This window comes from Delphinapterus leucas, chromosome 4, assembly GCF_059928025.1.
Source record: "Delphinapterus leucas isolate spDelLeu-1000000601 "Yukka" chromosome 4, BTC_Dleu_Yukka2, whole genome shotgun sequence".
Classification (NCBI taxonomy): domain Eukaryota; kingdom Metazoa; phylum Chordata; class Mammalia; order Artiodactyla; family Monodontidae; genus Delphinapterus; species Delphinapterus leucas.
In genome coordinates, this window is record NC_143132.1 from 143162563 (window position 1) to 143186217 (window position 23655).

The 23655-nt window shown below is 37.2% G+C and overlaps 1 protein-coding gene across 1 annotated transcript in view; it reads left to right on the forward strand.

The window, feature by feature from the left end:
• The window catches only part of KCNH8 (potassium voltage-gated channel subfamily H member 8), a 384197-nt gene that overhangs the window by 194918 nt on the left and 165624 nt on the right, over positions 1–23655 (forward strand). The window contains exons 4-5 of the mRNA XM_089911194.1: positions 14312–14439; positions 19526–19766. Coding sequence (XP_089767320.1) covers positions 14312–14439; positions 19526–19766 — 369 coding nt within the window. The remainder of the gene's footprint in view (positions 1–14311; positions 14440–19525; positions 19767–23655) is intronic.

The window sequence follows — 23655 nt, forward strand, 5'->3', positions numbered from 1 at the left end:
ATTTATAGCTTTGTGTTTTAGTCTATCTCTTTTTCCATCAGTTTTATTCTGCATAATAATTTTTGGGGTCTTTTAAACCATCTTCCTCCGAACTACTCGCTCCAGATTTCACACACTATAATTACAACTAAACTGTTGGCACTTTTCAGTACAAACATGTTGACTTGAATTATTCTACAGAACACCCAAAGAAGCATTAAAAACTTGTTTCAAGGGCCACACCATCTGTGCGAGATTCCAGAAACTGCATTACTCGATGTCTTGATAAATCCTGTAGGGGGGAAGAATAAGCAGAAACTAATAGCAATGATTAGGGACAATTGACTGATTGCCATTTTTGAGAGGACAGGGTGAAGAAAGCACATTATCTTTGCTTGATTCATGCATTATTTTGTGTGATTAGAATTTCCATAAAAGAAACTCCTAACCAGTATGTGACAAAGCATTTAAAAAAATAAATTGTGGATAAGAGAATTCTGTGTCTATCATAATATTTGTTATATTTAGAATATGCAGGAAATTTTTTTCATTAGTGTGTGTTGCTAGATTTATTTATGTCCTTGATAAATACGGTCAGAACTATGTCCTAAAAGAGTAAGTAATTAGAGGCCAGTTCTTACCAATCCATTAGAGGTTTTATGGCTAAACGCCATTTGTTTGGTCTTGCTGCATCTAAAATCCTCTAAATCCAAAAGCAAAAGTCAGTTCACATCTTTCCCGTGTAGATCATCGTAATATTTTTATAACAGTTAAAATTAAATTATTTAGCATGATCCCAGGAACCTGGGCCAAAAGTTTTCTCCCAGTTTCTCTGTTTTCTACTTAACTAGCAACACTCAACTGAAAGAAATGGAGTAAAAAGCAGAAATGCAGTGTTCTCTGGCAGATTGGTGTGTTATTTCTGATTTGTGTACACACAGCTCTCTCTGTGAAATCGCTGGTGCTCACTAAAAAATAATTACCCCAGCCTTGGTCCAGTTATTTGAATTTATATCTGAAAGACACTTTCATGAATTCAAAGGATTCAGAGAATCACTCATCAAAGCATTTTTGTTTCTATGATATTTTCTGAAAATGTGTTTCTACCTGTATTGTTAAGAAGCATAGATTTTTAAAAAAATAGAAATATTTACTCTTCCATTTGCCTCCCCTCCTTCTCTGTTAACTGTTTGGTGAATATTTTTTCTGATTTTAATATTTACATATTTTAATTTTCAAATATAGGGATTGTTCACTTTTAAGAATCAAAATGGCTAGTGGTTTGGTACCTGCTTAGATTATAACCACAAATTTTGATGTCTTTTTAATATGTTTTAAAACGTTTTTGTTATGAAAAATTTTAATCCAGAAAAAAAAGTAGAAAATATATTACAATAAAATCCCATGCATTCATTATCTAGCTGTAACAATTATCAACTTTTAAAAGTAGATAGATAATCATCAAAAAATATACAAACAATAAATGCTGGAGAGGGTGTGGAGAAAAGGGATCCCTCTTGCACTGTTGGTGGGAATGTAAACTGATACAGCCAGTATGGAGAACAGTATGGAGGTTCCTTAAAAAACTAAAAATAGAACTACCATATGACCCAGCAATCCCGCTACTGGGCATATACCCTGAGAAAACCATAATTCAAAAAGACACATGTACCCCAATGTTCATTGCAGCACTATTTACAATAGCCAGGACAGGAAAGCAACCTAAATGTCCTTCAACAGATGAATGGATAAAGAAGATGTAGCACATATATACAATGGAATATTACTCAGTCATAAAAAGAAATGAAATTGAGTTATTTGTAGTGAGGTGGATGGACCTAGAGACTGTCATACAGAGTGAAGTAAGTCAGAAAGAGAAAAATAAATACCATATGCTAACACATATACATGGAATCTAACAACAACAACAAAAAATGGTTCTGAAGAACCTAGGGGCAGGACAGGAATAAAGACTCAGACATAGAGAATGGACTTGAGGACACAGGGAGGGGAAAGAGTAAGCTGGGACAAAGTGAGAGAGTGGCATGGACTTTTATATACTACCAAATGTAAAATAGATAGCTAGTGAGAAGCAGCCGCGTAGCACAGGGAGATCAGCTCTGTCCTTTGTGACCACCTAGAGGGGTGGGATAGGGAGGGTGGGAGGGAGATGCAAGAGGGAGGAGATATGGGGATATATGTATATGTATAGCTGATTCACTTTGTTATAAAGCAGAAACTAACACACCATTGTAAAGCAATTATACTCCAATAAAGATGTTAAATAAAATAAAATAAATAAAAGTAGATAAATATAAATTTGCTCTAACAAATATCAAAGTGAAAAATTCTTGTCATTTTGTAATTTGATTTATTAAGTTTTGCAAAGGAATTTTATTGCTTTTTTATGGAAATTTAATCTTGATCTTCGTACCTAGAATCTATTATAATTTTTAATACTTTTAAAATTATTAATATTAGTTTACTCGGTCCCTCACTTTATTTCCTGCTGTTTTGCTGCTTGGACATTTCGGACTTTTAAATTATTTTAGATAGTTCTTCTTCTCACTCCCAGGGGAAAACTACCTGCTCTTGTAAAAATCCTCTGGCATTATTCTGATTTCTTTTAACTCAATAAGGGGTCTATTCAAAGGAAATTGAAGTCCTGCCATTGAATTCTAAAACAATTCTCCTTTTGTCACTTTATCCAATTCTTGCATAAAGGCTCCTCCCAAACTTTCCCCAGTTACTTAAATTCCTTAACCAGAAGAACTGAAGTGAATATATCAACTACATGAATAAAGAAATCAACTAATTAACGCTAGCTACAGTTAGTAATTGACCTACCCCATCTCTGTACTAAGTTATGAGTAACAAGATTTTTAAACAATTTAATAATGTGTTTTCTAGACCAGAAATTATGTAAAGGATTATCCAGTATACTTTTCTACTAAGTGTATATTTTTTTCCTAGTTTTAAAAAAAGTAGAATACTACTTTTTTAATTAACCTTTTCTTTTTATTTGAAGTATAGTTAATTTACAATGTTGTGTTAGTTTCAGGTGTACAACAAAGTGAGTCAGTTATACACACACACACACACACACACACACACACACGCCTATTCTTTTCAGATTCTTTTCCATTAGGGGTTACCACAAGACAATGAGTAGAGTTCCCTGTGCTATACAGTAGGTCCTTGCTGGTTATGTTTTATATATAGTAGTGTGTATATGTTAATCCCAAACTCTTAATTAACCCCTCCCCTGCTGTCTCCTGCTATCCCCTTTGGTATACTACTTTTTAATTTTGATTCAAGATTACTTATCCAGTAATTTCCTTTTTTTTTTTTATTTTTGGCCTCTCACTGTTGTGGCCTCTCCCGTTGCGGAGCACAGGCTCCGGACGCGCAGCCTCAGTGGCCATGGCTCACGGGCCCAGCTGCTCCGCGGCATGTGGGATCTTCCTGGACAGGGGCACGAACCTGTGTCCCCTGCATCGGCAGGTGGACTCTCAACCACTGAGCCACCAGGGAAGCCCTCCATTTTTTTAAATGACAGAGTTCTTTCATTCAATAAAATGTCATTCAGGAACCCATTTATAAAATAGACACACAGAAATGGGACTTGGCCTTGTGTATTACCTGTTGATTTTTTCCTGTTCCACACTCAGCACATTTCCATCCCTACAACACCTCCCCTAATCCCTGGGAATCTAAGGATCCCAATTAAAAAACACAGTTCCTCAATGACTTGATACTTGATAATGTTAAAATATTATGGTTATATATTTATGTGATAGATATTGTGATCTGTTTTAATCATGTATATGAATATGTATATGTATGTAAGTAGATAGATAGATCAATAGGTCACATAGAAAGATATGATGCCTTGAATTTGCCCCTCAAAAATCTGAATGAGTAAAATGGATGGAAATAAACAAGTCAGTACTTGTATTCATACTTGAAGCTGGGTGATGGTTATACCAGAGACAGAGTTCTACAGAGAAACAGAACCAGTGGGGTAATATATAATCTTTCTCTGATTTAGATATTCAAGATCAGTACCAACCAGAAAACAAGCTGAGCACTCTAATTTGTCTTTTTTTGGTATATATGTTATACTCAGTTAAATGTTTACTTCATAATGTAAATAAATAAACTAAAAATAATTACATCAGAAGTGGTATAAAATATACATAACTCTGTAAAATATAGTCTCTAGTCTTATGGACAGTGCTCTTTAAGGATTTCTCTGAAAAATAGACTAAAAAATACAAGAGGTGAAATCAATGATATGATTTGTAAATGTGTAAATTTTTATATTTTATAATAAATTTTCTGGCATATGACAGTCAAGTGTCATATTCTGACAAGATCAGTTCAGTGTAACAAATTTATAATAGATGTGATACCAACGAGGGTTCTTGGCCTTCCCCAATCAATAGAAGTTGACTAGAGGCCAGACAAGAAGTTCAGGCAAGGCTTTATTGGGGCCCCTGCTACAGCAAGGGGGAGCGAGAACAAGCAACAGTTTCCCTTGCTTGCTTCCTGGGGGCGAGGGGCGAGCTGGTTCCTTACATGGGTGTGAGGGTAGGGGTATGTCCCTGGGGTCGGGCCAGAGGTGTGACCTAGGTGGTCTGCCCGCCCCTTTGGTGGTGTTGAGTGCAGGGGGCATGTGCAGTGCCCTGCTTTTGCTCCCAGCTCTTCAGAAGTTGCAGTTGGGTTTTTTGGTCTTTTTGTATCTTCTTGTCCATAATTTGCCCCAGCTGCGTATGCACGCAGTTATTTTTAGTCCCTTATAGTTTCTTTGTATTTTCTTACTCAAGGAGACGTTTGTCCAGGTGCAAGCATTGCAGCAAAGTGTCCCAGGTCCCATCCTGTCTCAGACGGAAGTAATATGTTTTGAGGAAGGATTCTTTCCCCAAATTGACACAGACTCTTGGGCCACCAGCATCCCTGAGATGAGACACCAGCTCCAGGCTTCCATGCAGCTTAGATTCTCACATGTTGAAAGCAATTAAAAGGCCTCAATATGCTGCACTCAAAAATCAGTAAAAACAAAGCAATATCCAGATGTAACCTGAAAATATCCCTTTCACTTTCTATTCTGAAAAAGTTATAGATTCATGGGAATTTTCAATGATAGTAGAGCGAGAGAAAGGTCTCAGTCGTTTCCAATGGTTACATCTTACATAATTGTAGTATAATACCCAAACTAGGAAATTGGCCTTGGGACATGATGTGTGTATAGTTCTATGCCATTTTGTCACAAGGGTAGATTTGTGTGACCGCCACCATAATCCAGATACGTAACTATTTCATCTCTATAAATATCTTCCTCTTGCTACCCTTGTGGAGTCATACAGCCCCCTACCCTCTGACTACTGCTGGTCTGTTCCCCACCTCCAATATTTGGAGAATGTTACGTAAATGGAATCACGTAGTATGTAACTTTTTGTGATTAGCTTTTTTTAACTGAATATAATGCCCTGTAGATGTATCCAAGTTATGAATACATTAATATTTCGTTCCTTTTTATTCCTGAATGGTATTCCATAGTATGGATATACCACAATTTATTTAACCATTCACTGATTGAATGACATTTGGGTTGTCTCCTGTCCTTGGCTATTACAGATGAAGCTGCTATGAACAGCTGTGCACAGGTTTTTGTGTGGACATAAGTTTTCATTTCTCTGGGATAATTGCCCAGGAATATAATTGCTGGTTTGCAGGGTTAAATATATATTTAGTTGTTGTTTTTCAAGAAACTGCCAAACTATTTTCCAGAGTGACTGTATCACTTTACATTTCTATCAGCAATGTGTGAAATACCTGGTACCCCCACTTCCTCACCAACATTTGGTATTGTCACTAATTTTAGCTCTTCCGGTTGGGGTGCAGTGATATCTTATTATAGTCTCAATTTGCACTTCCCTAATGACTAGTGATGTTGAACACCTTTCCATGTGAATATTCGCCATTCTTGTATCCTCTTAAGTGAAATATCTCTTCGTGTGTTTTGTTCATTTTCTAACTGGATTGTTAGGTTTTCTTAATGTTGAGTTTGGGGAGTTCTTTATGTATTCTAGAGATAAGTGATTTGGAAATATTTTCTCCCAGTGTGTAATTGTACTATAAATGTGCCAATTTTGAAACTTACATGTATTATTAAAATTGAACAATAACCACAGGAATTGTTTTGAATCAAGATTAACAAAAGATTTTGGGTTGAGGAAGAATCTTTTGTCACTGGAATTATTTTAAATTACCAGCACGTGGCAGTAATAAAAAGCTGACCAAATGTGGTTGGATTATTGTTTTTAAGTTTTCTACAGTCAACACTTCTTATTGCCTACACCTGGTTTGGACGCTCCCATTGCCCTGTCCCAGCACATGACCCATCTGATAGATCCAGATATTGGCAGGTTTTTGTGACATTCTCAGGCTAACAAAGTCACAGTAGACGATTGCAGAATTCAGTATATGGAAAACCATAAAATACATAACCCAAAAATGTCTCCTAAAAGAAACTACTTAAAGGTGTATTCCAGCCAATAGAAATGATTCAGAATTATAAATCTAAGGATGTAGAAGTTATAAATTTATGTCTTTCCTAAACCAGTTTGGACCCATTATATATTAAATCCAGAGGGATTCTTCAATTCATGGAATAAGCCAAGTCCTGTAACAATTCACTACATTACTCTTCTTTCCCTTCTAGTCATTTCTATGTATCATAACTGTCAACTGAAAAAAAATGCACAACCTAGAAGTTGAGAGTTATGTTTTATATGGTGGACATTCTGAGGACTTAAGCCTCTGAACTCTGAGAAGCTGTTCTGAAGAAGCAAGGGGGTGGGGGGGTGGAGCCAGGATATATAGGATTTTTTTCAACAAAAGACCAGGTAGTTGGAACATCAAAAGTTTACTGTTAATTAAAGAAAACCAGACATCGAAAGTTAATGAATTTAGCGCTTTTCTACGTATGGGAAGATGCAAGAGCCTGGGCTCACTGAAATCATTGCTTTGATATGCACCTCAGCTACCTGGGGCCAGCACCCTGTGCTTTCTCATCCAGGGTCTCCTCAGGGTGCACCGTCGGGGTGGCTGCAGCATCCTTTGTTTACTTATATGGCAGGTGGCAGTCTTAGTTCACGTAACAAATAGTAAATATTTTTTTCTGGGGCACCTCCTTTACCCCACAGTTCAGCGGGTAATCACCACTTAAACACCAACCAGCTGTGTTTATTCAGACCATGTGAACAAGGGTAAAGCTGCAACACTGTTGATGCAGGTCAGGATCTCTGGGAAGCAGGTCTGAGATGGAGATTGTGGGAAGTTTTTAGGCAATCCTCTTACGCTCAACACTTGTATAACAGGAGAGAAGGAAGGAAGGAGCAGAGGAAGAAATTGGGCTGCAATGAAGTTGCAACAAGATACTTTGCCCACTCCAGGTACACCACCAGCTAAAGCTGTGTGTCCTTCAGGGTTGGACAGGGGGACCTCCTGTTACACACCCATATTGACCCATCATTGAATGCAGGCTGCACTGGGAAAGGGGCATGATCTTGATCAAGGTCACTTCCTTCAGCTGAAGGCAATGCCAGAAAGGACTGAGGGCTAAGAGGTGAGGGCTCTGGGCCGGCATACTCCCAGCCACCGCAGACTTAACCCTTTTTTTTTAAAAATTTATTTATTTTTGACTGCATTGGGTCTTCGCTGCTGCACGCGGGCTCTCTCTAGTTGCGGCGAGCGGAGACCACTCTTCTCTGTGGTGCGCGGACTTCTCATTGCAGTGGCCCCCCATGATGCGGACCATGGGCTCTAGGTTCACGGACTTCAGTAGTTGTGGCACGCAGGCTCAGTAGTTGTGGCTCGCAGGCTCTAGAGCGCAGGCTCAGTAATTGCAGCACAAGGGCCTAGACGCTCCACTGCATGTGGGATCCTCCCAGACCAGGACTCGAACCCGTGTTCCCTGCACTGGTAGGCAGACTCCCAACCACTGCACCACCAGGGAAGCCCGAGACTTAACCCTTTTAATTCTGAGGGGGCATCTGGTTGTGTAGCACAGCATCACTACAATTCTGCCAGCAGAATCATTCAACGTTTTCATTTCCCATCACAGAAGCAAGGCTTAGTTCATGAGCAAATGACCATTTGCATTGCAACCTTTAAAAGAATATTCTATACATTTTGAAAATAATTTTATCTATATAATATGTATATATACTATATATATATAATCCATATTGAATGAACTGAGTTACAGACATTTTTCTTAATCAAGTAAAGCTACCATCCAGTCCCATGTCTTTTGGCAGATATTTTTCCATATCTAAAAATCTGTGATTATTCTGTGTTAATTATATTTAAGATTAGTTACATGATACGAGTTCAGTGATGTGAAAAAAAGAAAAGAAAGAAATCCTAGAACAAAATAAATTCACCAAAATGTTAAATTATTTCTGGGAGGTGGTATTATGAAAGAGATTCATTTTCTGCTTTATATTGTTTACACTTCTAAATTTTGTAAAATGTACATGTGTTATTTTTTAATATTCAAGGAATAATTGTATATATGTTATGTAGTTGCAAATGAGTTAGTAAAACAATAAATGCAGTAAAAATTTAGAAGGAGATGCATGAAATCGTTATTGAAAACAACCAGGCATTCTTTATTTCTTTATTTTTCTTTATTTTCAAAAACTTCCATAACGGGTTTACATTGACTTCATTTTCCATTTTGGGGGGAAATTTTTGTCATTTTATAAGTTGCAGAAACTATGAAGCTTCTAACGTCACCTCATTAAATATGAGTTTTCCCTTGGTTACTCATTGATATTTTCTATCAAGTTAAAGAAAATTCCTTCCTTCTATAGCTTGCTTATTACAAAGTTATTTTTTTAAAAAGAATATTTATGCAGTTATGTTTAAAAAATCAATGTTTACTGAGATAATGACATGGGTTTTCTTCTTTATAAATCCAATGAATTATATAATGATTTCCTAAAATGGAACCATCCTTGGAATAAATCCCAATAAGCATGGTACATTTTCTTTTAATACACTTCTATATTCAGTTTACTAATGTATTGTTTAGGATTTTAGCATGTATATTCAAAGAAGTATATGGTTATCTTTTTGTATTATACTCACCTAGTTTTGGTATCAGACTTTTCTGGACTTGTAGATTGAATTCAGAAATTTTCAGGCTTTTTTGTTCTCCAAAGCTTTAAAAGAATTATTTGTTCCTCCTCCTACACTGTTGGTGGGAACGTAAATTGGTGCGACCACTATGGAGAACAGTATGGAGGTTCTTAAAAAACTAAAAATAGAGTTACTGTATGATCCAGCAATCTCACTCTTGGGTATATATCTGGAAAAGACGAAAATTCTAATTTGAAAAGATATGTGGACCACAATGTTCGTAACAGCACTATTTATAATAGTCAAGACACGAAGCAACCTAAATGTCCATCAACAGATGAATGAATAAAGAAGATGTGGTGTAATATATTATGGAATATTACTCAGTCATAAAAAAGAATGAAATAATGCCATTTGCAGCAACATGGATGGACCTAGAGATTATCGTGCTAAGTGAAGTAAGAGAAAGACAAATATCATATGATATCACTTATATGTGGAATTTTAAAAAGGATACAAATAAACTTACTTACAAAACAAAAATAGACTCACAAACGTAGGAAACAAACTTAAGATTACCAAAGGGGAAGTGGGGGGAGGGATAAATTGGGAATTCGGGATTAACAGATACACACTACTATATAAAAAATAGATAAACAATAAGGACCTACTGTATAGCACAGGAAACATTTAATATCTTGTAATAACCTATCATGGAAAAGAACCTAAAAAAGATATATTTTATATATATGTATGAATCACTTTGCTGCACAACTGAAACATTGTAAATCAATTATACTTCAATAAAAAAAATTACTTGTTCCTTTCAGGCTTGATAACCCTGACCTTTAAAACCATCTGAAATAGCCTTTAGTGGGGGTGATAAACAGTATGAACGAAATGGTCTCTTTCTCTACTTCCTTCCATGGTTATTGGTACTCAAGATTTTTACCACTTTGGGGACCTATTTTGGGAATTAACTACCCTCCCCAAAGTATTCATTTAATCTAGAAAACTATGCTGATAGATTCTTGCACAAAGTAATCTCATCATTTAAAAAGTCGTCTTAATTTATGGTCCTTTTAAAAATCTTAACGTTGATGTTGTCTCTATTTTTCCTTGAATACAATTGCCAGAAGTTTAACACTTTTATCTTCCTTTGGTTTTATTGATCATATATTTTCTAAACTTTCTTTTCCTTTTCATTTATTTCTTTCACTTGTATATCCTTCTGGTTGACTCTTATTTGGTTTTCTCTTAGAGCAAGCCATAGTTATGGAGGTGACCATACAGGTTTATCCTGTGTCTGAGAGACCCGTTCATACAGGACTATGATTTAACAGGGCACATGGCTGCCCAACTAGAGACTGTATTCCCCAGCTTTGTCTACAGTTCAGTGTGGCTGACATAGTCTGAGGAAAAGTGAAGTGGGCTTCTGCCTACCTTCTACTTTCCCTTTTTCTTCTCTTCTTCCCATTCTCTATATCCCAACCCTCCAGGACTTCTTTGAGTTCTTCCAAGACACTGAGCTCCCTTCTGACCAAGGTTCTCACACCTTTTATTTGCTCTCAGGAATGTTCTTCTCTCTGCCACCTCTCATTTTATGAATAACTCTTCCTCCTTCAGGTTTTAACCCTGAGTCATTCATCTTAAGCAATTGATGCCTCACCCCTAACTGCCCCGTCTCTAAGGAATCTGGTCAGGTCCCACTGCTACATGGTCCAATTCCACTTTAGTTTTGTCCGTTATTTGTTGTGAAATATTTTTTACATTCAAATATATAATATCTGTAATACATATAATATGAAAATATTCTTAAAAATCCCCATACACCCCAAATCCAGCTTAACAAAACATAAGTTTACTAATTCCATTTAGTAAGGTACATGGTAACCCAGCTAGAGACTACATTTTCCAGTCTCTGCAATTTGCTGTAGCCATATGATTATGGGTGGTTTTGTAGCACATACATTTCCCTAGTTGGTATATTACTTAGTTTTGCATGTGTGTGAATATTATAAAAATGTTGCCATGTTGTCAGTGCTCATCTTTGTTGCTTTTGTACTTAGCATTGTGTTTTTGACATCTTTCTGTGCCAACAGGTAGGGGCACCATTTCATTCATTTTCCAATTATTCTCACTAAGTCTAGTTTAATGGAATTTTAACATCCTATGTCATAACTATACAACCATTTATGCATTTCTTTTTTGTTTATGGACATTTGGCTTGTTTCTAGTTATACACACAAACACACTTGTGTTTCAAATGTATTTCATATGTATATTTTATGTGTTTGTATTTATATGAAAATTATGAGTTTCACTGTCAAGACTATTTTTTTTTTAAGTGAGTTGTTCCCAATGCTATTTTTGATTTTTTTTTTTTTTCATTTGGGAGCTACCAACCCAGGACCATTTTAAATTCATTCCTTTGCCTGGGAGATTTTCGATCACCTAAGTGGAATGATTTTCAATCCCAATCTTGCATGAGGGTTAAATCATGATTAAAACTTTTCAAGGAAACCTTTTCTTTTTCCCTTCCACTTAGAGCCAAGACCAAGACACATACATTTCTCTGATATTTCCCTTTGAGGGATTATTTTTTAAGATTATAAAAGTCCTGTTGTTTGATTTGGAATATCTCACCCATAATTAGATTTCTCCACAGAGAAGGGATTTGGCTTATTGACTGTCATAAATCTCTAATCTGGTCCATTTTGTAGTTAGCACTGTAATTCCATCCATCATTTTCATACCGACAGACACTGCATAAGCAGCCTGCTGGCCTTTCCTACCACATTCCTGTAGACACTATCTTAAAACTCTGGCAGTTTTCCAATTTAAATATATGTAAAAATTACATCCTGATCGATTAATTATTACATTTTCAGATGCTACTTATAAGACTTCTATGCAGACCAAAAAAACCTAACACATGAAGACGTAACCTTAACTTTTAGTAGTACAATAAAATGTGCTTTGTTCAATCGAGTTTCCAAAAAAAAAGTACTCCTTTTGATCTTCTACGTTGTGTTTTTTTGTTAATCTGTTTTTATTGATTCAGGTCTATAGTAATATATTCTATTTTAAACATTCTTTCAAAGTTTGAAGCAAAAGATGAGCAATGAAAAAACATGTAACATCAGATTAGACTTTTGCCATGAATAAAAGCATCCTATTTTCTGGTCATTAAAAACATCCCAGTGTGGACTGAGAATGGGGGGCGGGAATTAAAGGCCTTGAAACACCTGGAGATCAGGCTGAGAGGGGCACTGATTATGACACATTCATCTATGTGACACTTAACACCAAGCAGCATTTGAACATTGATTTAAGTCATTAAAGGACTTGGGCTACATGTGGAAGTAGAGAATTTAGACCAATCTGGCTTCACAGACTGGCTCTACTCCTAACTAGCCATGTGGTCATGTGACACGATATTAGACCTTTCAGTTTTCTCCTCTGTAAATGGAGGATAATAATGCTTATCTCACTGAGTATTTATGAAGATTAATTGAAATCGGTTAATACTGAGGATCTAGAACAGGGCCTGGCACACACTGGCCATCAATAATAGTTACATGGTTTCCCCAGTGTAGCAACCAAACCAAATCATTTTTATGAAGAGGAATCAAACAGCCTTCAAAGTACTACAGAGGCTTGATGATGAAGCTTAGATAAAAAGTTTTTAATTTTTATATTTTGCAATTATTGTCATATATATAGAATTTATTAAGCATAAAAATATATGTTCACCAACTGACCAAATAAACACTAAATGTTTCTTCATTTCATAGAGTCAATTTATATATTTCTCTTTGGCAGTAGGCCTTTGGAAAGAAAAGAAAATAGCCGAATTCTTACCTAATTTTACTAAAATAGAGTCCAACTGGATTAAAAATTTAAATGTTTAAAATTAAAAAATGAAGACATAAACATGTTGGAAGAAAGCAGACATAGATTTTTTAAAAATAATTTTTGAGTGAAGACAGTTTGGTTATGCAGGACATAAAGTCTAGACACCAAAAATTTATAGATGATAAGTCTGACAACATAAAAAATGTAAAATTTTTATACAGCATAAATAAAAATCCAAGGTCAAGTAACAAAAGGGGATCATTGTCAACAGCATGTGTGATAAGAAAATGGTAACTAATATACAAAGAGCTCATGCAAATAAATAGAAAGTACCAACTTAATTTCAAAATTGACAAAAATAATACGAATAGACTTCATAAGAATAAATGCAATTGGACAATAATATTTAAGTGAATGTTTATCCACACTCATCATTTTAAAAATGCAACTTCAAACAATGTTATGGCATCTTTCAGCTATTAAAATGTTAGGCTACTCTTATTTTATATTTCATAATTTTGATGTCTGTGGTAAAGCAGACACATCCACTCAATGTTGCTGGGAGTGTAAGTTGCTGGAATTAAATTTGGAATATGTATACCAAAATTTGTAATGTACATATCCACTCCTAGTCATTTATTTACTGAATATCTTGGCATACCAATGCACAGCTCTGTGCATTTAAGAATTTTCATTGCAGGATTATCTACACAGATTTTTTAAAAATCCTGGACAAACTAAATGTTCATGATAGGGAAATAGTAAAGGAAATAAGACTAGTTATATCCTTAACATGGTACACTCTTAGCTGTAAAAAAGAATGGCAGAGAACTATAATGTGCAAATTAGAAATGATTTACATTACTTTGATGTGGAAAAAGTAAAATATAAATAGTTTTTATTGCAAACTTCCATTTATGCAAAGAAATAAATATAAATGTGGATATAGCCTATGTATTAGATATTTTTCTGGAAAAAATTGAGAAAGAAAGGTTGAAAGTAGAATTAGGGATATGAACGTGGAACGGCAGGAAGGAAGGAGTAAGAGTTTTTTGCTTAATGCTTTCCTGAACTGTTTGAAAGTTTCTCTGTGCTCTTGTATGTTTTACTTTAATTTTTAAAAATAATGATGTTAATATGATGATAAAAATAAATAAATTGTAAGGAACTAAAATTCCATTAAATGTCATTAGGAGCCAGCAAATAATTTTAGGTGTTGAAAGACATGTACTGTGTGCTCTTAAGAAGGAACTGCCAAAATGACATTCTTGGGGTCAAATGATACATTCATTGATGCTTAATGAGTTTTATTTTCCCCCAGACAAAGCCAAAGGGAGATCAAGAACAGGGACCCACTTTGATTCAGCCCGGAGACGGAGCCGAGCGGTCCTTTATCACATCTCTGGCCACCTGCAAAGAAGAGAAAAGAACAAATTGAAAATAAATAATGTAGGTGGTGTGTGTGTACACAGTGAATGCTAGACTTTCCCTTGGTGGCAGTGTTTGATTCACAAAAGAAAGCCTCCAATTATGCATTTATTGGCTTTGCTAGATTATTTTTCCACTTTGGCTTGTGCTTTCCTATGAAAAACAAACTGGAAAAGGTCAGCAGTCACGAGGCATTTCTGTAATAAAAATGATTAATCATAGTGTTATCACAGCATAGAATATTATTTCAGTACAATATGGTACTAGGGACACTGCAAATGGGACTGGTTACATTTTATGAACAAGTTATATTACACATCCATAGTTTGTTGGTTTAAATTTCTCAAATTTAATTTTAGCTCCATCTGTTTTGCACTTTATCTAATTTCACTGGATGCTTTCATCCAGGGGGGCCATGAACAAATCAAAGTCATTACTTTATTTGGAAAATTTACATTTTATGCAACACAGAGTTGGAAATTTCACACCTTGGAACTGGGTTTGAAGTGACATGCCATATATTATATGGGCTTTTTTAAAGTCGCACTCTTAGTAAATTATGGTAGGGCTCCTCTCTGAAACCTGGTGGTTATCTGTCAACTGTGCCTGTAAAAGGTGACTCTGTAGAGTTTTAAGTGACACACGTCCTCCAGGATTTCACAGCTAATTTTATCATTGGTTCTGAGAACTAAGAGACTTCACTCGGAGATCCAGAACTCTGTCTGTTTGGTTGTAAATATTCAAAGATGATTTTTCAAATGATGGTAGTGTCATTAATCTGCCTTGCGGAATCTCCAGAACATAGAACTTTGGGGATATGTGTGACTGTGGGCAACAGACATCAAGACTCAGGGTCTAACTTGCCAATGACTTTAGAAAAAGTCATATCAAACAACCATTGCTGTTTTGGAATTGATCTCAGATCCCGAGATTCTGGGAGTAAAGGACACAGGAGAGTCTTTGGCATCTCATTGTACACAGAGAGCTTGAGACTACCTAATCTGAAATTCGGACGCTTTGCTAAAGCAGTCATGCATCAGAAACACAAAGTATCCGCTTACCTGATTTTAGTGAGCAGAGATGCACGAGCCCAGGTGTAGAGCACGATCTCATATGAAAGGGCTGCCAACCTGGTTGTGCTTCAGTGTGATTCCCCTCTGGAAACCAGACAAGCTATTTGCATCTGTTTGTGCTCCAGGATCATCACCCATGCTGGTGCTGATCTGCCATGCGCTGCTGTAAGAGTCACATTCTGTTTAGTTTGTCTTGGCTTAATATAAAGATTTTCTAGGGACACCCGTATGTCACATTGGTTTCCTGAGAGTCCAGGGATAGACTTCAAACCATGCACACCACTATATCTCTGAATCCTTCCCCTGGTTCCTCGTTATACCTGCCTTCAGTTACCAAGTCAGCCTTAGTAACAGTAAACAAGTCCTAGGAAGAAACAAAGGTAACCACACCTGGGGTTGATTCTGTGCAAGCCAGCCAGCAAAACACCTAAACAAATATTAGCCTGAGACTCTGTAATGCTGAAAGATGACACTCTTCTAGCATTTAGTCCAGAGTCATTTAAATGTACCAAGTATTAGTGAGCTTAAAAATGCATTCACAGAACATGCTGTTTTTCCCCTTTTGATTCAACAAAGTACAGACAGTACTTAAAAATCTTATTTAAAAAATCATAACTCCCACCCCTTGGCTAATTTGCTAAATTGCATTTATTTAAGAAGTAGAAATATCAGGGTGGAGCATTAAAATAATACATGGTAAGGAAAGGTGTCAAATCAGCACAGTGAATCTGACAATACAGGTAACATCTTATTTCTGAAAAAGAAATGTGGAATCAGGACTGGCCTTGTTCACCATCTCTTTTCAAGGAGAACAGGGCAGAATGACTAAAAGACAACAGAAAGAGAGAAGAGGGAAGAGGAAACAATGATCTGAATGGTTTACTGGCTAGACAATCAGTCTTTGGGGAATTCTGGATATATTAACATTCATGTGCGCCCAAAAAAGACTTCTTAATGTTTTTGTAGCTCTTTGCTATTTACAAATTCTTTTTGCTGTTATCATATCATGTGATCCTTACAGCAAGCCATTACTAGATATGATTTTTATTCGTTCCAATTAAAAGATGGAAAAGAACAACTTATTTGAGATCTCAAAAGTAGAACCAGGAGATGTGGGACCCATCCATGAATCTTCTGACTCAAAGCCACGGTGCTTCTGCCCCTACCTTGCTGCTTCTCTCATACAATTCTGTGGAATAGGAATGTATGATTCAACTCAGAACAAATTAGCAAGCTCTGAGAATCAGGATGTAACACCCTTTAATCCTGGCTCTAACTTTGCCACATGGTACCTCTTGGAAAAGGTTTTTAATTTCTGGTTTCCTTGATTTGTTACTCTGTCTATTACATGACATTGGGATGATGCAAATGTCTTCAACCCAAAGATCACACGGGAGCCTTGGGAGCTTGAAGGGACAGTGCTTTAGATGCCCGCATATTACCAACAGGGTACCGGGCTGGTAGTCATCAAAGGCATATGCTACCTTGCAATTACTCAGCGTAATGACTGTAGAAACATTTTCCCATCCCTTTGTTCATTTGGATGTTAATTTCAAAGACATGTTGCAAAAATAGTTTAGGAAACAGTCACCTTGATTAGGCTTTGGCCTTGACTACTCTGTTTCAGTAATACATAGGGTAGAGGTTAAACTACTCAAACACCATTGGTACTAAACAATAGGCTTGAAAATTAATAAATAATATATATAACTAACATCGAGGATAGTTGGTCGTATTATTCTTTAGGCAAACTTCATAGGTTTCAGGATTATAAATAATATGTCTTTTCCCCCTTACTTGCTAAAAGCACACTTTCCAATTGTTAGAAATTTTCTTCCATTCAAAAGGGTTTTGATAAAACTTTACAAATAGAGAAGCAGGAGGAGAAGGACATCTCTTTTCTTCACTCAGGTGATTGTGTCAGGATGTATGCAGAATTTGAATGAAAAACCTTTTAAAATTTAAGTCTAATCTGAGATGTATTGGATTCTCAGTATATTTTAAAATAACTTAAATCATATATTTTAAGTAGCCTATAAAAATGAAATAGTGTGATTTATTTTCTGATTTGTGGAGATAACTATTACATTGCTGACCTTTTTCATCAGCATCACTAATGCTTCATATAATCAACATAATTCAATAAAAAAATACTTTACTTCTTGAGTTTTCCCAGCCTTCACTCCTAGAGCTGGCTTCTCCCTCAAATGAAGTAAACATTTCATTTCTGTAACATGATAGAAAAAGACTTATTTGGATAAAAATTGAGATATTCTTCCATGGCTTTTGGTTATGTGTTATCGCAGTAAATATTTGAAAAAAAATCGTATTGGAATCCATCATGTCCTATTGTAAGTAGAAGTGCTTGTCAACCTTGAGATTTATACTTATGGACCCCAATTCTCTCTTCTCCGATGCACCAACCTCAGCTTTGATGAGAGGCCCAACAGGGGTTACTTTCTTCTTCCTTCCTCAGTTTTGTGTCATAATCCACCTTTGGAACCTGTTCCTAGAAACCAGAGAATGAGGCAAAGGAGGCAGGTCACGTCAGGGAGTTGAATGGAGCATAGACACGGTGGCAGATGGGCATCAAAGAACCATCTGGAAGGAGTGAAGCAGGCCGTCCCTCACCACAAAATCCTGGCTTTATGAGGTGCCCTGTGGGATGAGTGAGATTATAAACAGGAAGTAGCAACATGTGTTGTAAATGCCTACCAAGGAGAGATGCAGGATAGGAGAGGCATTCATATTAAGGGAGCAGAAATATTTGGGCACTGAGGGTCTCCACTAAAGAGCTTGTGCTCCTGATTCCAAGTACTTTAGGAATCCCTGGACATACCACATTAATTTGCCCTTCCTTCAGTGCCGGAAACAAGAAAACACACTGCGACCTGCAAGTAACAGGTATTCAAGAACTTTGAACTGTTCTGCTCATTCAACATAACTTTCAAATTTAAGTTTCCATTACCTATCTTGTATTTCTCATTAATTGAGGTCAAAGCAAGGTCTGCAAGTATCTGGTCATAGGCTGTCAAATTGCCACACATGCTATTGTTGGGCCTCCCTTTGTCTCACAGCAATAAAGAGAATTGTTCCTCAATTTGGACTGCTTTCAAAGTGAAGTGCTTTTGCAGTTATAAAAACTCCAGCTATTCTTCTGCATTTAATCAGCGGCACAGTGAACATTGCCTTTCTCCTCCCATGACTTGAATAATAACTGTTAAGTAACTGTTTCTTGCTTTGCCCTCTTAACAAGGGCTAGCCAGTGCCAGAATAAATCTATGTCCATCAAGGTTATGAGATTTGGGTTCCCAGCTGGAAACGTCACCAACAACCATAATACAAAATGCAAGTAGTCAGCACAACCTGCTTATAGTTTGAAAGACATGTTAACAGCTATTTACAATTGAATTGATCATATAGCTCTAACCTTTTGAGAAAAAAAAAAATGGTACCTTTGCTGCTATTAGAAGTATTTCAGGCCCCAAATATTCTTTAGATAATGACTGTCACCTCAAAACTATAAGTATATGGAATGTCCCCATGACAGTAGGAACATAACTGTATCTTTGTGTTTATAATGTATGTAGGCTTATACTTGCAACTTTGGATGTTTCTAGGTGACATTTTAGGTAGCGATCTTTTAATTCTTCATGAACAAAATCTGGATTAGTCACTTATTAACACTGGTGACTACACTCTGCATATTCCTGTCACTTATAACAAAGATCTCTGCCCGATTTTAACATACTTAAAAGTCTACTTTTTGCATCACCAACTTCTAAAAGTCACTTGTAAGATGTATTGACATTGTTGGGAGATTGGGATTGACATATATACACTAATAAGTATAAAGTGGATAACTAATAAGAACCTGCTGTATAAAAAAATAAATAAAATTCTAAAATTCAAAAAAAAATAAAGGCGTATTGACATTGTATGTATAAATAATTCTCCCCATGTGTTTAAGGCTGTGTGTTCCTTATTTCTAATGTTGTGTTTCTCCCTTCTCTCCTTTTTGTCTTTATCCACAGAATGTTTTTGTAGATAAACCAGCATTTCCGGAGTATAAAGTTTCTGATGCAAAAAAGTCCAAATTCATACTTTTGCATTTTAGCACTTTCAAAGCCGGCTGGGACTGGCTTATTCTATTGGCGACGTTTTATGTTGCCGTGACCGTACCTTACAACGTTTGCTTTATTGGCAATGATGACCTATCGACAACTCGGAGCACAACAGTCAGTGACATTGCAGTGGAGATTCTTTTTATTATAGGTAAGAACCCACGGCTGTTTTCCTAGGAGATTTGCATAGGGGAAGTAAGTGTGTTCCAGATTTTTCTAACATGAATTTGAACTAAGATCCATTTGCATGGGCATGACTCAGCCTCTGATGCAAATTTTGGAGAAGCACATATTTGGATTTCTGAAAATTGCCTCTTCCAGCTTTCTTACTGTTCCTTTGTTCAAACAGATATAAACCGATGTTTTTTGTTTCTATCCTTATTTCATCAAAAGTGGGTTGAAAAAGACAATGGCTGTTTTGTTTGTACTCTCAAATTCTATTATGATCTTACCTGTACAGGGTCAGAGATGAGGATTGGCAAGAACCTATCAGTGGTGTTCTGATAATGGTCCCGTCTTGGGCATGTTTCTTCATGCCCGTCGTGCTTTTCCGGCAGTTGATGGTGGTTGCCATAGGTGGCCTAGTTGCAGAAGCAACGGATTACATAAACCTTCTAGTCAATCAGGAGAAACCCTGAGTATCTGATTTTAACGAAAGGAGAGGCCCCAAGGGATGTTTGCTAAGAATATTTATCTCTAGAATATTTGGAATCTCAGTTGAAGCTGCATCTGCTCCATGCTTGTAAGTCTTCTCCTATTTTCCTGTCTCTTAAAGCATCGTCTTGTTTAGACCAAAGCCCAGCTCTTGCTTACTCATTCTAGTTCTCCATGAAGGTGCAGACTGACCCCCATGTGGAGTTCCTGACCACCATTAGCAATCTGATTCCTGCGTCTTTACCTGGTCATGGCGATGTAGGGTAACATCCTTTTCATAAAGATGAGAGAATGTTTGGAAAATGTTTTCAAGCAGTAGGTGAACAAGGGAATGAAAAAATGGACCCTAAAAGTTCAAAGAAAAGGAAATAAATAAGTGAGGCAGATCAAAAGATTGTTTCAATGGCAGTGGTACTTTTTTCTCTGTGGAGCTGGTACAGCTTTGGATTCTCCAACTGAAGGTCTCACGTGTTTGCTCTGGAAGAGTTTGTATGTTCTTGATGTGACTTTGGCATCACTGTTAACATTGCACTTCCTGGACACACCCCTCAGACCTATGCTAGGACCCCAACTCCCACCCCAAAGGTGATGGCTGTAGTATATTTAGGCCACTAGATGGCAATGTTGTCTAGTTAGGTAGCTTGGTAAGGCTGCAAACTCAAGGAAACTTATCTTTAACCTTTTTTTTAACTTAAACTATTCTTTATTGGAAAAGTATAACCATAAGGGATATTAAATCACAGTTAAATGGCAAGTAACAACATTCCAGTTTGAAAAAGAATTTAAAATGAAAACTGTACAAGAGGCCTTTCAAGATGGCAGTGTAGGAAAAGCCTGAACTCACCTCCTCCCGTGGAAACAGCAAATACACAGCTGTATATGGAACAATTTCCTCTGAAAAAGACCTGAAAACTAGCTGAACAGATCCTTCACAACAAAGGATAAAAGGACCACGTGAAGAAGGTAGGAGAGGCAAAGATTCGGTCTCACCAAAAACCCCACTACTTGTGTGGCAACCCACGACTGGAAGGATCTCACACGTATGGAACTTCTTCCTGAGGAGTGAGGGGGTTCATGCCCAACATCAGGACCCCAACCCTTGAGACCTGCACCTGGGAGACAAGCCCTTCAAACATCTGACTTTGAAAGCCAATGGGGCTTACATCCAGAAGTATCCAAGGGCTGTAGGGAACAGAGATTCCACTCTTAAAGGGCTCACTCACAGACTTACTCACCCTGGGACCAAGTGTGCAAGCAGCAGTTTGAAAAGTGCCTAGACCATATGTGAAGGAGGTGTGTTAGCTAATATTAATGTGTCTGCTGGAGGGGCAGAAGCTGGTGGGGGCTCTCTCCAGAGACTGAGGGGCTAGTGGGTGCCAGTTTTGTGCTCCTTCTATGTAGCTAGTGTTGATGGGCATACCCCACCCCACTAAAGCCACTGGTGCATACTCCTTGATAGCCTGGCTCTGGTGGCCAGGGAAACTTGTGTTTCTGGGCCCCATGGGGCTGAAACAACCAGAGAGACAGTTCTCGGCAGGCCGTCACCCCTAGGGCATAGCACAGACAGCACACTGAACACGCTCCAGATTTTCCTGTGAAGAAAGGTCTATTTTCTTGTCCTAGAGCTTCAGCCTGAAGGGCAGGCTTCAGGTTTACTACACATCTAGGGACTAAGAAGGTGCCCTCAGGGAACACAAGCTGGGGATGCCTTCTCTGTGCTCTTCCTTGGCCATACTACAGCTCAAAGAGCTTATGGACACACCTGGAACCCTGATTTTTGCAATTGTCACCAGGGGGACACCTCCAAATTGCCTGGTCTAGAGGCCTGTAGGGTTTACAACTGAAGTCTCAGAGGACTGTATATATTTGCATACTTTAAAAGCTGCTGCCTGAGGATCTGACTTCCAATCAGCCTGAAACTAGGTACTGACTGAGATCCTCCCTTTGGAACATTGACAGCTATTGGCACACCCTCAACAACTGGGGCCTATCAAGAGCCAATCAGGCTGCTTAGACAATCACAAAGGTTCTAGAGACAACCAAGAGCCAGGGCAAGGTTGAACAACAAGGTTCATCTCCTACAAAGGCCTTCAGGACTGAAAGGAGAATGCATAGAAACAAACACAGAGAGTCAGGCAAAATGAGGAAACAGGAATATGTTCCAAACGAAAGAACAAGATAAAAACCCAGGAAAAAAAAACCTTAGTGAAATAGAAATAGTAATCAACTAGGCCAAGAGTTCAAAAGAATGGTCATGAAGATCCTCACCAAACTCAGAAAAGAATGGAAAAACATAGTGAGAACTTTAACAGAGATAGAAAATGTAAGAAGGCACATGACTGAAGAATATAATAGTTGAACTGGAAAATACACTAGAGGGATTCAACAGCAGACTAATTGAAGCAGGAGAAAGAATCAGTGATCTGGAAGACAGGGTAGTGGAACTCACCCAAAGAGAAGAGCAAAAAAGAAAGAAAGAAAAAAAAAAAAGAATTGCAGCACTATTTACAATAGCCAGGACGTGGAAGCAACCTAAATGTCCATCAACAGATGAACAGATAAAGAAGATGTGGTACATATATACAATGGAATATTACTCAGCCATAAAAAGGAATGAAATTGGGTCATTTGTAGAGATGTGGATGGACCTAGAGTCTGTCATACAGAATGATGTAAGTCAGAAAGAAAAACAAATATCATATATTAGCACATATATGTGGAATCTAGAAAAATGGTACAGATGAACCTATTTGCAGGGCAGGAGTAGAGATGCAGACATAGAAAACGAACATGTGGACATGGAGGGAAGGGGAGTGGGACGAATTGGGAGATTAGGATTGGCATATACACACTACCATGTGTAAAATTGATAGCTAGTAGAAACCTGCTGTATAGCCCAGGGAGCTCAGCTCGGTGCTCTGTGATGACCTAGATGGGTGGGATGGGGGGGTTGGGCAGGGAGGTCCAAGAGGGAGGGGATATAGGTATACATATAGCTGATTCACTTCATTATACAGCAGAAATTAACACAACACTGTAAAGCAACTATACCTAAATAAATAAATAAATAAGTGGAAGTAGCTTAAACGATCTGTGGGACAACACCAAGCAAAATAACATTTGCATTATAGAGGGTTCAGAAGGAGAAGAAAAAGAGAAAGGGGCAAAAAACTTATTTGAAGAAATAATGGCAAAAAACTTATTTGAAGAAATAATGGCGAAAAACTTTATTAACTGGGGAAGGAAACAGACATCCAGATTCAGATGCAGAGAATTCCAAAAAGATGAACCCCAAAAGATCCATACCAAGGCACATTATAATTAAAATGTCAAAAGTTAAAGAGAGAATGTTAAAAGCAGCAAGAGTAAAATGACGTGTGCACATG